This window comes from Nylanderia fulva, unplaced genomic scaffold, assembly GCF_048542155.1.
Source record: "Nylanderia fulva isolate GAGA-0341 unplaced genomic scaffold, ASM4854215v1 Scaffold16, whole genome shotgun sequence".
NCBI lineage: Eukaryota > Metazoa > Arthropoda > Insecta > Hymenoptera > Formicidae > Nylanderia > Nylanderia fulva.
In genome coordinates, this window is record NW_028189835.1 from 288,527 (window position 1) to 305,340 (window position 16,814).

Genomic DNA, 16,814 nt, shown 5'->3' on the forward strand with positions numbered 1-16,814 from the left:
TTGACATGTTACAATATTATCAGAAATAGATAATAATCCTTAAGGTTCGCCAGTAATAATTAAAAGTCGACTTTTATCATTGAGGAAAGATTTTTATTAATTATTACTGGCGAACCTTAAGGATTATTATCTATTTCTCTGTGCAATCCAGAGTTCTTGGGAGATTTGCAGCTTCCTCATTCTTCTTAAACACCGTTTCATATTTTTATATAATACAGAACGCACACTCTTTCTCGTTCTACTTCGACATGTTACAATATTATCAGAAATAGATAATAATCCTTAAGGTTCGCCAGTAATAATTAAAAGTCGACTTTTACCATTGAGGAAAGATTTTTATTAATTATTACTGGCGAATCTTAAGGATTATTATCTATTTCTCTGTGCACCTTAAGGTTCGCCAGTAATAATTAAAAGTCGACTTTTACTATTGAGGAAAGATTTTTATTAATTATTACTGGCGAACCTTAAGGATTATTATCTATTTCTTTGTGCAATCCAGAGTTCTTGAGAGATTTGCAGCTTCCTCATTCTTCTTAAACACCGTTTCATATTTTCATATAATACAGAACACACACTCTTTCTCGTCTCGTTCTACTTTGACATGTTACAATATTATCAGAAATAGATAATAATCCTTAAGGTTCGCCAGTAATAATTAATAAAAATCTTTCCTCAATGGTAAAAGATTTTTATTATAAGAAATGCTTCTGAAGGACCTACAACTCTGATCATCAGCTCGAGAGATGATGAGAACAACGGCATTTGTAATATTATTTTCACATATTTTTCTAATATACTGTCATTGATAGAGAAATTCCATTACTTTCGAGAATTTCTATTATTGTCCTAGATATATATAATTATATATATATTTTTTTTAATGCTACGGCTTATTTCCGAAACGAGATAATCAACAATGATACATAATTGCACAAACACGTTGAAGAAAATTGATCAAAGTAATTATAAAATTAAATACCTCGTCTCTTTTAATCGATATAATTAGATCTGCAGCGTATTAATTTTTATCGCCCACGCAAAGATCTCTGATCATAGCTAAGCTCTCGCAAGGCCAATCGATGATAATTACACACCTTGAAGATACGCTGTGACCCTGTTCTTCAGGCTCTGAGCTTGACAGAGTTTTTTTCCTCGGAGGGTGCGATCGACACAACGTGTGCGTCAATGCCGATAATTCTTAAAGTGGTGCTAGAGTGATGAGAACTACAACTTTTTCACATTTCCATTTAAAACTTAATTCGCAATAAATAAATAAATAAAAAATAAACAAATTGAAAAAATTGACAAATTTATTTTAAAAGTTATACAAATCTACAGGCTATTTTGCAGACACTTATATTCTTTAAACCTACATGTTTTCTCTCTTTTACTCATAATTTTTTATAATATGAAAAATAATTATATCGTTGTTTGCGTTGAAAAAAATAGCTATAGTATTTGGTGAAATTTACATTAATCTTTGCTTATTATGCCATCCTGCTGAGACTTGGAAGAGTTTATACGTATAATTTTCTGAAACGATGTTGGCAATCGATTTTTTTTACCAGAAGTCGAGAAGATAATTACTGTATGCAACAATAGCGGTTTCTCTCTCGTGTCAATAATGAGCACGTTAACGATGTTGCGGTGATCGATGAATGGGGGACGGTGTCGTTTTCACACACTAAACAAGCTGTATCGCTTTTGGCCTGTAGGCGTTCGATTAAATGTTAGGGAGGATCGAATTCGGTGGAATGGCCCAAGCATCGCGGTAAACGCATAATCTTCAATCACGAGGAATTTGATGAAACTGTTGACAAATGTGAAGGTTCGACAGTAGATGTGGTGCGATTGGAAAAGAGTTTTGGTAGACTCGGATTCGAGATGTCAAAGTTCAAATTAACTTAAAATAAAAATAACTAAAGCCTGTTAACTAATAAACCTTTCAACTAAATTACTATTTTGTTCATTAAACATATATATATATATATATTGGTATTTAAGTCAAATATATGTTTTGTTAGATTTAATATGTTACATTTAATTTAAATATTTTTATATGTTTAATTATCAAAATAATATTTAGGTAAAAGATTATTTAGTCAAATTAACAAATTTTTTTTAATATACGAGAAAGAAAAAAGAAAGCGATGGTGACAGGAAGAGGGAGAATGTCAGGGATGGTTGTTAGTACAAACTGTAAGAAGGAACGAAGAGCGATGCATTGGACAAAGTGAGAATAGGGAAATTTCCGAGATGATAAATTTTATATATAAAATTTCAAATTTCTCCGAAAATAAATTTATAATTGTTTCTTCTTATGGATCATTTGCGTCCGATGACGCGATGAACTCTGGCCTCTTTTCCAAAGCCTCCTATTATATGTTTAAAAATATATTACGCCCTAGAGAGCATATTAAATATCTACCCAGTAATACATGTACTTTACATGCGCTAGCAACTTTTTTTAGACTTTAAAATCATTTTTACAGAGGCTGTTATTCGCGTTTCCTCATTTATTAATAATTTTTATAATTAGTTTAATTGCATTTGTCGGGTATATGTAATATCGAAAATTAATTATATTTTCTCATTAAAAGAAATAAATTTATATATAATATAATAAAAGAATATTATTATTTTAAATAATAATTGGAGAATATAAATGAGATACGTGTAATTGTAATAATATAATGGATAACAATTACATGCGATATATTATCTATCTATCGATCACTCGCAATAAATGCTATATTTAGCCTTATCGGAAATTTAAAAGATCTTTAAATAACGAAATAGTGTTATGTTAAATAAACTATCCGCTTTAATTTATATATATATATCATTATTTCATTATATTTTGTTTTTATTTTGTAATTTTATAATTGTATATATTAAGTTTTTGCAAAAGTTTGTTCCGGTTACAAATATATGGCGCGTAGTTTATTTGTACCATAACAAAAGATGAACTTTATTTCTGGTTCCATTTTCAATAGCGTTAAATTAAAATTATATTCGGAATTGATTTATCAGCCATCAATTCTGATTGAATATGGTCAACATATTTAAAAACAAAAAAGTAATTTAAAAGAAAATAATTACTAATTGTAAGTAATGCGCCATATATATTTGCGCCTTATGAATTTTTGCAAGCACCTAATTATGAAAAAGAGAGAAAACGCAAAAGAGTACTGTTTTTAAATTCTTAATACTATTTTTATTTTATATGAAAAATAATTTTAAATGTATGTATATCTGTCATACATCACATATATACATATCATATATGTATATTACATACTTGTTAATCAAGTACATTTCGCCTATATATTATATTTTCAGAACACGATTTTATAATTTACTCTGTAATGATTTTTTCATTTAATTTTGGTGGAAAGTAAACGGATCTGATTAACATTGATGTTACTGACGGCACTTGCTTTTTATCATGCATAGATTTATCCGCAGGATAAACAGAGGCGAACTCGGTGGCGACTTTTCGAGCTGTCAGCGTGAGCATGCTCATTAAATCCATCTCAGTCCCGTGTTCATCTAGAACTTTGCACAAGCATTGTACATACCATGTACCTTCCACAGGATTCCTCCAAGTATAAAAATCTGGAAGTAAAAGAATTAAATGGAACGTATTTATATTTTTTGAGTATATTTTAGAGATCAGTTTTATTTTAAAAATGTTATTAAAATTTTCTTTAAAAATTAAATCTTTAAATTCTAAAAAAGCGTTTTAAAGCTTGTGAAATTTTTACTATTAAGAGGTCACAGCTATTTTTCATTTTCTTTAATTCTGGTATTTTTTACATACAGGAAACGACGAACTTAACAATGAGAAGAAAATTTTCCATTTTGTTAAGTTTGTCGTTCTCTGTATATAAAAATATACTAGAATTGAAGAAAATGAAAAACAGCTGTGACCTTTCGAAAGTAGACTTTTCAAGCTTTAAAATTCTTTTTTAGAATTTAAATTCTCATTTTTGAAAACAAAGTTACAGTTATTTCAAATTTGCCTATTTTTTAGATAATTATTTTGATACCTTAATTATTGCGAGGAGTGTATTTAATACTTACCTTGAACCGAACTGTGAGCTATTAGAAAATCTGCGTGAGTGGGAATTTTGTACGATGTGACAGAGTCGGTAGCTTCCGATGGTGTCAAAGTGCGAGGAGACAGCACCACACCGCTGTCAACCTGGTCTCCTCTGCAAGCCTAAAGAAATATCAGACAGAGTAAGTAAGCTGAATAAACTAAAGGTATAAAATTAAATGAACTTTGAAAAAATGTCAGTTGTTTTACCTGGAAGAAGAACAATTTTGGCTTTCCCGCGAGTGTTATACACTTATCGGCGGTAAATGGTTTCCAAATTTTGTCGGATCTGTAGGCGACGTCTTTCGCCCATATCAAGTCGTTTTGGAGTCCATGAGTTAGCACGATAATGCAGATGCAGTCGTTATTCGAGTGGTCATATTGGCTCACTGCAACATATATTAAATAATCTTTTGGTTTATTATTTCATATATTTATTATTTTATGTCCAATATTACATATTTAATTTTGATATATTAAATAAATTAAACATCAAAGAATTTAATTAAGTAATTGTCTTTTGAATATTACATGCTTAATTTTGATATATTAAATAAATTAAACATCAAAGAATTTAATTAAGTAAACATGTACCTAATTCATTATTTATATATAATATAGTAAAATGCAATTAAAAGTAAAATATTACTTACTTTTCTCTATCTTGTCCATAATTTCTGCGTGGCTTAAGTTATTTTGCACTTCGACATCAAAGCCGAGTCTACCAAAACTCTTCTCCAATCTCATCACATCTACTGTCGAACCTTCACGTTTATCGACAGTTTCATCAAATTCTTCATGATTGAAGATTATGCATTTACCGCGATGCTTATGACTCATGTTATAGCGATCAGCATCTATCGATACTGACATGACTGTAGCAGATGTCGAAGGTCTAAAAATAAAAAAGAAAATAAAAAAGAAAATTTAATTAAATGAAAATGTACATTAACTTGTATAAATTTTATGTAAATATACTTTTTTATTTTTACAATTAATATTAATGTTAATGAATTTTAATTCAAGTAATATTTGCGGCTTTTATCTGTTGTTCATATCAATAATATCAAATGTGTGTATGTGTATGTGTAATTTTTTTTAATAGTCAACTTAATAAGTATTTTCGCGTGCATTTATTCATACATAATATTCACATATTTATTAAAATTCTTACACTTTTATCATTTTTTTACCAAGTTTTTAATTTTCTGTTCAATCCGAATTTAATATTGTTTAATTATATATTCTATGTAATTATCTCTTTTAATGTAAAATGATTCGTGAAAATTGATAAAATATCAGATTGGATCATTTATGGTTTTAGTTGACAATTGTCTTTATAAATGTAGATTATAATAAATAATATCTTCTTACATATTAATCAAATTGTTATTATCGCTCATGTTAAGATTTGGGAACATATTGGCATCGATTACATCTGATAAATTATACATGTATACATTCTTCGTGCAGTCGACCTTGACTGTTTCTGCGATGTCCAAATTTTGCTCTTGATCTTCATCCGGCGATGTCTGATAAAATAAAAAAAAGAATAATTTAAATTCATTGGGAATTATGTGCATGAAGCCGTTTAAGTTAAATTTAATATTATCAATATATATCTTAAGGATTAATTTAATTCCGTTTGATCATACGTACACAAGAACCAGAACATATATTTGCCTGTATTACATATAATATATTTCTTATCTATTTTATCTTTTACTTCCAAAAAATTATCTTATCTATTTTATTTTCTACTTTAGACATTATTTGAATCAATTTTTATTAGATTTATTATTTGCATTATTATATAATAAAGAAGAAACGTATCGTATAGTAAGAAATTCTAAATTATATCTGTTATTATTATTATTATTTGTAAAAATAATTATTATTTATATGAATAATAGATTTATATATAAATAAAAGATTAAAAGAATATTATATATGTTAATATAAACTACTACTATATATATATATATATATATATATATATATATATGTTATTTAATAATTACCTGAATAAAAATTTAAATGCAATAAAATAAAGTATTATTCGAATAAAGATAATGTATTTCAATCACACACGAATATTCTACATAATACACGAAAATTCCCTATTTTATATATTATTCACAAGATTGTATTTTTCTGTAATCTTCAATTTTAATTTTCGATAATTTAAAATTACATAATTTTAATTTGTAACAAATCATATACAATTGACAGCTACTCGGAATTTGTTTGGCTTATCGCAAAGGGCCGGTTTAATCATAAATGTACATACATAATAATCTGAAGTAGATAAAGATTTGCTTCGGTATCGGCATGGAGTCACAGTGTCTGTGGTCAGATTTCTAGTGCCGATTGAATCTATTACCGAATTGGATCTACCTATGTATTTAGATACATTGGGTGACGCAACATTTTCGATAAATATCTCATCATCATCCATCTAAAAATTAGAATTATTTAATTACTTATTTATTACTTATTATTATATTAGACATAAAATAATAAATATATGAGAGAAATAATAATTATAAATATTAAAAACCTTCTTGAAAAATAAAAGCTAAGAATATGAGTAAAATAAAAAAAAATTAGAAAAAAATATAGAAAAGGAGATATATACATATAAGAGAGAGGTATATATGTACACACATGCAAGATAGATACAATAAGATGATATTATTGAAGACGCGAATCATTATAAGTATATGTTAAAATAAGTACAGTAAAAGAGAAAAATTGACTATCAGAATAATCGTTTGCTAATACAAAAGTATAGTTAATAAAAATTAACAATTTTTCATAAAATATATATACACAATATATACTTATTCCTTACGCAAAGTAAATAATTAATATAAATATTAAAATAATTTTACCAAAATATCCTATCCACAGAATAAAATTAAAAAGTTCCAATAATCACAAATAATCAGAATAAATAAAATATGCTTATTTATATATAAGAAATCTTTTTAACAACCAATCTAATTCCTCGAATATGAAATAGTAATCATAGCAAAATAATGACATAGGAACTCCGCAACGTGCTCAAAACAAACATTTAACAAAATATTTACAGATGATTATAAATAAAGGACGTGATAATACCTATATTATATTTTGTCGTTGACGACAAATAACTGCGTTTTAATTAAAATTGATTGATTATTATGCAAAACTGCATGTGTGAGTGTGATTATATTTAAATGATGAAATGTTGATACATTGATAATGCTTTATTTTTAAAACATATTAAATTTTATTTTAACTTTCTTTTTAATATATTGCTCTCTTGTATATTATATTATATCTATATATTTTTATATCTTTGTCTACATTATTTGAAAGAACAGTAATTTTATCAAGTTTGCGCTATTCTTCTATTTGTTTTATTAATTTAAAAAAAATATACATTTTTTTCCAGAAACCTTTTTTTCAAAGAAAAGAGCAATTAAAAGGGCAGAAAAGTCTCATTTGTTATTAGAGAGAAGTGTTAGTTAATTAGATTAGTTTGCTATAGTTAGTTTACTCACAGCGATACCACTGTCTTCCCTGACAATTTTTTTGAGCCTTATTGTGACATTTTTCATCATTTCCCACGAATTCTCATGATATTCATCGTTATTTATACGGTCAGTAAATTGCTTGTGCAATTTAAAAATTTGTTCACGTGACATACAATCCTTTCCGTATGCTTTTCTTAGTAGATAAAGAGATTCCAACGAATTTTTTTTCAATTTGATGAGAAATTCTAGATTAATGCGTTGCATAAGTTTTGAATTCGATTTTGATAGCATGATTTCGGGAGTCCAATGAACCAATATTCAATTTGGCTGATATAAATTGTATAATTGTTTATGTATGTAATACACACAATTTAAAACGTATGAGTGTATGTGTTTATCTTTAAAAATATTAACTTTTCAGATAATAAATTTTTAGCCAGTGTCAAAATGTATACTATAGCAACTGAAGCAATTCAAACTTATAAGAAGAGAGTAGCTTATCTGTCAACTTATATTTGATTTTTGGATATATAAATACAAACATTGGTTATCATGATTCGTACGAATTATTTTTTGTTCGTGCGAACATTCGTGCGTGTATGTGCGAGTATATATAAATATATTTGATATATATATAATTATAAAATGATTAATTATGAAATAATTCGTATAAAAGTGACCGATAAAGTATTTACAAAATTTAAAGTATATAAAAAGCTTACATAATAAATGATTCAAGGAGAGATCGCATATTGGAAGTAAAGAATAATTTTAACGTCTCTCATTTTTAAGAAATTTTTTGTAGAAAATAAAAATTGAATAAATTACATGGTTAACAGATTTCTAATTTTAATAAGTAAACAAAACTTTTTTGATAATATAATCCATTTTTTAAGTAAAAGTATAAAAAGTTTTAATTTTCGATTGTATAAGGCAAGTGTAAAATTTTTTTTTATTTCTAATGTAATAATATGATTTTGTGTATAAATTGATTTCTCTTGTCACATTCGATGTATAAAATATTTAAGAACACTGAAAAACAAATTTGTTAAGTGCTAGCGACTAAACTTTTTACTAATATTATTTTCTTAATTAAACATATAAAAATATTTAAATTAAATATAACACATTAACTCTATCAAAACGTATATTTGACTTAAATACTAATATATTTTCAATTTACAATAAAATAGTAATTTAAGTGAAAGGTTTAGTCAAGTTAACAAATTTTGTTCAGTGTAAAAATAAAAAAGCAATAATTGGAGATAAAGTATTAATTTACGTAATAATTCGTAAATAATAGTTACGTAATAATTGAAAGTTATATTTTTTACAGGTTTACACATTATAGTATCTGCAACATGATCGTCGTAATGCTAATTTATAAAAATCTAAATTTTATTACACGCAGAATAGAAAGACGTAAATAAAAAGTTTATTGATAAATTGCAATGGATAACAAAAAAACAGTATAAATTTATATATCTGTCTTTATATTTTAATATATGTATATTATATATGCATATCTACATTCTATTAGGAGCAAGTTTTATATTGATAATTATTAATATTAACACTCATCTGATTGAATCAATCTTCCTTATCTATCTTTAGTGAAGCAATTTATCTAAAAAGTAGCAATCGCGATAATAAAAATGAATTAACCAAGACTCGATATGCAACAAAGACTTCATGACTACATTGCGAAAAATGTTGCAGTCTATTTAAGCTACCAAATTAGTCATCCCTCTTCAGATTAGAGAAAATAATTGTTGATAATGACATATATAAACCACTTTCATCGATGACCTGGATTATCACTTTCATTTTTTTTGAGCAACTATATATATATATTTATTTAAAATTGTACCGAGTGTTTGTTTTGCGCATTATTTTCTTAATGATAAATGTTTTTGATTTCTGTTTAAAGAAATCGAGAGAAAATTTAAAGATGAAATTTAGCAATATAAATATATATATATATATATATACTTTTTTTTGTTACGTAAAATATACATATAAATTTCTGTTTTTGTTGTACTAAATTTATATATTGCCCTAAATTTTCACAAATTTATATATTAGTCATAAATGTATAATTAAAATAAATATACATACATATATATTGTTTTAATTAAAAAAATTTGCGTGACTAATTTAAATATTATACATATGTACGTATAATAAGTATATGTATTGTTTTATGTAATAAAGAAATCGCGATGATTGATGTAGCTTACATTTCCTTTCTCTCTCATATGTATAATACTCGCACTTTAAAGCTTTGATGATCCTATATAATTTTCCGATAGAAAAAATTAAATTTAATAAAATTATTATTTTTGCAGACATTATGCATGCTCTTTTTCGATATTGTAATTTTCTTACCTGTGATCTTTCGGGTTCGCCTTCGCTATCGATCGTTGAAGATTCCATATCGCGAAGACAAAATGAGTACACACCGAGGTCACTGAAGCTTGATTGCTTCTACGTCGACGAAGACTCTAAAGAAGAGAAAAAGACTATGTCAAGATTACGATGTCAAGTCTGCGAGACAACTAAAAGGGCCGATCTCGGATGATTCAATCCACCACCAGATATCTATACGATTATCGAACCCCCCTACTGCGAGGAATTGGCTTATCAGTTTTTATCACGTTCGATTTGTGTCGCGTCCGTGTCGCACTGCCAAATTGCCGGTGAAGCGAAGTGCGTTATTGTTCGTCAACCGCAATACCTTATTGTATCGCAGGATGCTCGTGGCTTTGATACGCAATACTCCAAAACCTTGGGAAGGTCGCCGTTGTAAACACAGAGTATAAGTAAGATTATTATCTATTTTTCTGTACAGACTTTAGGACGAAGTTCTACTGATATATACAATATATATAGTTTTATACGTATCGCTGTATATCTGTTTTGCTGTTTGTATTCTGATTTGTGTCGAGTTTTGCGTACTAAAATTATAAATATTTATATAATAATTTTCTCTTTCGTAATTTATAATTTATTATTTTTATTATTTTAAAACAGACTTGACAAAATTGGTATATATATATAATATTTTACATATATATATTTATAAATATATATATATATATTTTTTTTTTTCAATTATATATATATATATATATAATTATATATTATTTATATTTTTATATTATATATTAAATATAATTTTATATATATATATATATATATTATTAATGAATGAAATGACGAATTATTAATAATATATAATTAATATTAAATAAATATTAAATAAGAAGAGAAAAATATATTCAATATAATTTTACTCATTCGCAATATTGTTAAATAAACTTTTACTACTCTCGACATTTTATTTTGCAGTAAAAGAAAGTATTATATGTGCCGGGTCATTGCTCCGCGCGTTAATTCTGCCAAGTCCCAGGCGCGACTAAAAGTTCAAAATGATTGGCTGCTCGAGGAGAAAGTCTCGATTAATCGCGCGGATGCATCTATCATGACTGTCGATGCAGGAGTGCATTATTCGCTACAGTTTGTGTTTCCTGTGCTTCGTAATATTATAGGAAAATTATGAGGAAAATACGCAATTGCGAAGATAGTGAATAAGTCGTTTGTCGAGTGCAATCTCGACTGCCTGACAAAGTAAATTCTCGTCTTGAAATAATATATATCTTGAAATTTGTTTTTTCTATTTTTTTTTCTGTATCCATTGTATTCGAGCGTGTTTGTCGGACTGTTATTGTCATTGTATAGTTATTTGCTATGTATATATTGTAGGTAAGTATAATTGGTGAAACGCAGTTTGTGAGAGGTTAATGCGTATAAATCTTATATATTTCCATTATTTTTGTTCTATTTTTCATTTATTTATTTTTAATATCTTGTTTCTTTAATAATATCTGGTTTCTTTTTTCATTATTGTCAGCTGATGTATAAACTTTTGCCAAGTAATTTTTTCACGAAGAACTTGTACTTGTCGTTACCATGTCATTGCACTTTAATATTTCTTTCTTTCTCTTTTTTTTTAGGCTATATACATATATTTATTTTTCAGTGAAACTAGAAGAATTTTTCAAACTATGATAATATTTTAACAAAACTTATGGCAACATGTCTACTGTGAATCAATATATTGTAACCAATCCTTGTCTCGATGCTAACAAATCACTTGGAATAGACGAAGCATGTTTTAGTATCATTAGTGAATATAATAGATCAATCACATTATATTCTCATCTATTGGAATGCTACTTGGTATATATATATATATATATATTTGACAGATCAAATTTTTTAATTAAAATGGACATTTGCATTAATAATTTTAATTTTGTTTGTAATTGTAGTGCAAGGATGTACCACTGGTTTCTTTACCAGGAAAAAAGAATACCACATTAGTCATCCCTACAAAATATCCTCTACATATATTTTATAAAGATACACATGAAGTGTGCCAGTAAGTAATTAGACATATATATACAAATTTGCTACAAAATTATATTATTATTTATTATATATGTTTTTTCTATCAAAATATATATAAAAATATATTGCAATGTAACATAATTTGTTCACAGCACTACATACAATTTTAAAGAACATGGAAGTTATGGATGGAATATTTCTGAAGAGCAATTATGCTCAGAAATTTATACAATACGTCAACCAGTAAATAGTTACCTTCGTAAGTTGAAAGATTTTACAATTTTTTTGTAATATTAATATTAATATTAATTTCGTGAATTAAGACTATTTAATGTATGTCTTTCTTTGCAGCAATATTCACAGCTTTCATGGTATTTGTTCTGTTGATGATTTTATATGCAACTGTCAAAGTTATTATACGTGTGATAAAAGGAAAATTATCTCCAGATAATATACACGATGTAATTTATATTAATATATATTATTATATGTAATCAAGGACATCTCTGAATATTTCTTGTATATTTCTAGGATTTGGATAGACTTCAAGAAGCAGAGACATCAAATCCAGTCATTAAAACAAACAGATCTAGTACTAGAATTCGTTCGGTTGATACATTTAGAGGGTATCTTTTCTTTTCACATATAAAATAAAGTTTAATGCACATCTACTTAATGTGCTAAATACTTTTAAAAATTATTTCAGGATTGCTATATTGTTAATGATATTTGTCAATAATGGTGGTGGCAAGTATGTGTTTTTCAATCACAGCGCATGGAATGGTTTGACAGTGGCAGACTTAGTACTACCTTGGTAATTATCTGTGCTCTATTGTGTGCTATTTATACATTGTGTTCTACTGTTATTATTCTCTTGTATGTGTTGCAATTCAGGTTTGCATGGATTATGGGATTATCGATTACTATATCGAAACGATCCGAGCTTCGTGTATCTAATTCACGCAAAAAAATTATTTTGCGTTGCCTGCAGCGTGCATTTATCCTTATACTTCTCGGACTGATGTTAAACTCAATTCATACAGATTCGCTAAAGAATCTTCGTTTTCCGGGTGTTCTTCAATTGTTGGCTGTATCGTATTTTATATGCGCGACAATCGAGACTATATTTATGAAGATGCACTCTCAGGTTCAAATCACATTTTATTATATCAAAAATATTACGCATATCTGTTAAGAAACTAATATGTGATAATTAATAATCTTTTAGGATGATTTGTTACAGTTTGGTCGATTTACAATTCTACGAGATATCTTGAACAATTGGGCGCAATGGTTGATCATTTTGATAATTGTAATGACGCATACCTTAATCACGTTTCTCCTGCCTGTCCCGAACTGTCCAACAGGATATTTGAGGCCTGGTGGTTACTCTGATTTCGGAAAATTCCCAAACTGTACTGGAGGCGCAGCTGGTTATATAGATCGACTTATCTTTGGAAATCATATCTATTCCAAAATAGAAAATCCTGTGTATGGTACCATCTTACCTCACGATCCTGAAGGTATATTATAAGAAAACTTTTTGATATAAAATTAAATAAGCTTAAAAAAGTTTTACGTTAATGAGAATGCTAAATTTATAAGTAACATATTGTATAATACAGGTATAATGAACACTATGTCTATAATACTTGTTGTATACTTGGGAGTCCATGCTGGAAAGATCTTGTTACTTTACTACCAATGCAATGCTAGAATAGTACGTTGGCTGTTATGGTCAGGAGTCACGGTAAACTTAAATTTTTTATATAACAAGATAATATAAAAAAACAAGATTTATAATTTAATTTAAGTAGTGCAGTATATATATATATATATATATATATATATATATATATATATACATACAATATATATATATATATACATATAATAATTGATATTTATATTTATCCACAGGGTATTATTGCTGGAATATTATGTTATTTTGATAAAGAATCTGGAGTGATACCAGTTAGCAAGAAAATGATGTCACTTTCGTTTGTTTTAACTGTATCCTGTTTTGCATTTTTACTATACGCAATCTTGCATTTCTTTATCGATTATAAGCATTATTGGAGTGGAGCACCATTTATTTATGCAGGTTTGTAATATTATTTAATATAATTATTTCTTTTTCCAATATCCTTTCTTCTCTTAAATAACATAATCACATTTATTTTATTCATTAAAAGTGCAATTAATATTAACTTTGTTTTGCATTTTTTTCAGGTTTAAATCCAATTACTCTTTATATTGGACATATGATTACAAAGGGGTTATTCCCATGGGCATGGCATTTGTCCCATCCTACACATTGGTCATTCCTTGCTATGAATTTATGGACTACAACTTTGTGGGGTATTATCGCATATTGGCTTTATTGGAAGGACATTATTATATCTATTTAAAATTATCTATAAAAAATAATATAAAAATTGACCCATAAGTAACATAAATTCGCGAAGGATTAAGTAAATTATTGAAGATTATTATACTTAATGTGGATGTACAAGCTTATAGAATTATGCGAATAATGAAGCAATTCAAAGTTGTGATAAAAGAATGACAAAATGGAAAGAGAAGATAGCTCTATTGTATAGATTTGCGTAAATCATTGCTCATTAACAGATAAAATAATTTTTATTGAAAGTATTATGGTGTTAATTAATTTTCTGAATAAAAGTGTTTTATAAACTTTGTCAAACTATATTTAATTTTTTCCAACATTAATTTTCACATAGAATTAAATTATTACATCCTTTTTCAATAAGTAGTGAATTATACAATATAAATAATATGAAACAAACAACACAATAATTTATGCAATAATACATTAGTATTGATATATAAATATTTTACTATTTATACATTTCTATCTTTTGGATCTTTATAGGGTAAATCTAAGATCTTAAAGATATCTTCTTCGCATGTAATTTTTTCAGGTTCTCCTGGGCAACCTGAAAATATACATATATTTCTTACATTTATGAAACATTTTAAATTGTTATACTTTTACATATTTTATTTTTCTTTTCAATTCTACCTTCAACTGTAAGAGATTTAAGTGCATATTCATTTAAAGTGTATTTCTTCTCTAATGCATGTGCTCTCATATTTTTGTTGAACAAATCACTTCCTGTGAAATACAGTATAGCACAATAATATTGATCATAAAATGTCAATCGTATGTCCAACCTCCTGAAAGGTTTATCCTCCGACAATTGACATACTCCCTACAAAAGCAATATTATAATTGAGATATATATATATATATATATATATATATATATTGTGATCGAGTATCTAGAAGTATTTTGTTTCATTTTTCCAATACCATGTATTTAGTAGATCCAAGAGATATTGTATCTGTGATCAATTCTTTCTTTTCAAGGCATTCAACAATTGTTTTCAATGATACAGCTTTCTTTTTCGCATCTTTTGCTTTTGATATATAATTAGGATGTGTGACAAGAACATCAATATCTCCACTTTCTTCTTTGCCTCGTCTGTAACTTCCACAAATAGTAACAAGATAATCATGATTAATTTCTTTGATAGCATCTTTTAGTATCTTTTCTATCTGTACAATTTCTGCTCTAGGTATTTTTTTCTCAAAGTCATCAAAATATCTAAAAGAATTTTATGTTAGTTAAAATGTCTCCAATTTGTGAATTGATTAGATTCATACTTCAATCCCAACTTTTGATGATGCGTGAGCTTGTTTTGATGTTTCTTAAGATCTTCTAATGTTTTGATGCCAGCATCTACTAATTCTTTGGCCTTGGCAGGACCTATGCCAGATACCCGAGCCAATAAACTAATAGCGATGTTATTTTCATCTTTTCTAATCTAAAAAAAATATAATGTGAAGATTTACACAAATGTAAATTTTTGTCTGTATTATTAAAACAACAAAACTAAAAATGATTCGAGTACATCTTCCAGTTTTTGCAGTTTTCCAGTTTGAAGAAATTCATCTATCTTCTTTGCAATTTTTACTCCTATACCAGGTAATTTCTTTGCTTCTTCCCCGCTGCAAACTTTCTCTGGTAAAGCGCTTAATGTTCCAGCTGCTTTGCGATACGCATTGTACTTGTAAACATTTTTACTGACATTACGCTCAAAATCTGCTAGTTCTGTAAATAGATATTGTTTATATGCAATCACACATATTCTTTTATAATATAAGAAATAAGTAAAATTGGATTTCTTTTTTGAAAAAGTTAATTATTTATAACGTGATTATATAGGAAAGAGTATATTTATTACCCAATAAAAAGTCACATATTTCTTGATTTGGATTATTTGCGTTGTTCGTGGCTTTTCTTTTGCCCATTATGTAGGGAGAAATGCGAAACAAATTTCGAAATAATAATCGATTCAGTTTGTCACTTTTTAATTTTGCAAAATATCGTTATTCTGTGCCGGATGAGAGATTTGAAAGCTTATTTTGAAACACAATATTTTTTTTTTCAATTCTTGCAAAACTTCGCAGAGCATCGGCTACATCAGAATGAACCAATGACAGATGGCGTTAGTACATGCGCGCGGAATTATAAAGCATGTATATAATACGAATATTTAACTTTTTTACGATTAAAATAAATTGCATACTTGCATATATATTTTATATATATACAAATATTTTATAAGGTACATATAAATAAATTTATCAATTAAAATTTGCTGCAATAATGATATAAATCATATATAATATCAAAATAATACAATGTATAATAAAACATATTTTAACATAAAAATTATTTGTA

The 16,814-nt window shown here is 27.0% G+C and overlaps 3 protein-coding genes across 10 annotated transcripts; 1 reads left to right on the plus strand and 2 right to left on the minus strand.

Annotated features, from left to right (window-relative positions):
* Window positions 1-1,295: 1,295 nt before the first annotated feature.
* Window positions 1,296-10,360, minus strand: LOC114942416 (caspase-1). 2 transcript variants are annotated; one of them, XM_085480732.1, is made up of 7 exons: window positions 10,018-10,360; window positions 6,396-6,563; window positions 5,480-5,637; window positions 4,759-5,000; window positions 4,316-4,494; window positions 4,090-4,228; window positions 1,296-3,621 (listed from the first exon to the last, which is right to left on the minus strand). In XM_085480732.1, the coding sequence occupies exons 1-7, from the start codon at window positions 10,063-10,065 to the stop codon at window positions 3,362-3,364; spliced, it is 1,194 nt and encodes a 397-aa protein (XP_085336858.1). In that variant the 5' UTR covers window positions 10,066-10,360; the 3' UTR covers window positions 1,296-3,361. The 2 variants fall into 2 exon arrangements, with proteins under 2 accessions (XP_085336858.1, XP_029173606.1); XM_029317773.2 differs by lacking the exon at window positions 6,396-6,563.
* On the plus strand, window positions 10,316-14,742 carry LOC114942415 (heparan-alpha-glucosaminide N-acetyltransferase). Of its 5 annotated transcripts, none has more exons than XM_029317770.2 (13): window positions 10,316-10,451; window positions 10,981-11,394; window positions 11,672-11,871; window positions 11,964-12,073; window positions 12,195-12,301; window positions 12,394-12,503; window positions 12,574-12,668; window positions 12,749-12,856; window positions 12,937-13,189; window positions 13,286-13,565; window positions 13,668-13,792; window positions 13,963-14,146; window positions 14,275-14,742. In XM_029317770.2, exons 3-13 carry the CDS (start codon window positions 11,728-11,730, stop codon window positions 14,451-14,453), a joined length of 1,695 nt encoding a protein of 564 aa, XP_029173603.1. In that variant the 5' UTR covers window positions 10,316-10,451; window positions 10,981-11,394; window positions 11,672-11,727; the 3' UTR covers window positions 14,454-14,742. The 5 variants fall into 5 exon arrangements, with proteins under 5 accessions (XP_029173603.1, XP_029173599.1, XP_029173600.1 ...); XM_029317766.2 differs by having other exon boundaries at window positions 10,317-10,451; window positions 13,271-13,565; XM_029317767.2 differs by having other exon boundaries at window positions 10,317-10,451; window positions 10,981-11,259; window positions 13,271-13,565.
* Window positions 14,004-16,573, minus strand: LOC114942418 (DNA polymerase beta). 3 transcript variants are annotated; one of them, XM_085480734.1, is made up of 6 exons: window positions 16,315-16,573; window positions 15,982-16,181; window positions 15,734-15,894; window positions 15,380-15,551; window positions 15,089-15,278; window positions 14,004-15,002 (listed from the first exon to the last, which is right to left on the minus strand). In XM_085480734.1, exons 1-6 carry the CDS (start codon window positions 16,379-16,381, stop codon window positions 14,908-14,910), a joined length of 885 nt encoding a protein of 294 aa, XP_085336860.1. In that variant the 5' UTR covers window positions 16,382-16,573; the 3' UTR covers window positions 14,004-14,907. The 3 variants fall into 3 exon arrangements, with proteins under 3 accessions (XP_085336860.1, XP_085336859.1, XP_029173607.2); XM_085480733.1 differs by having other exon boundaries at window positions 15,380-15,557; XM_029317774.2 differs by having other exon boundaries at window positions 15,380-15,674.
* Window positions 16,574-16,814: the final 241 nt, after the last annotated feature.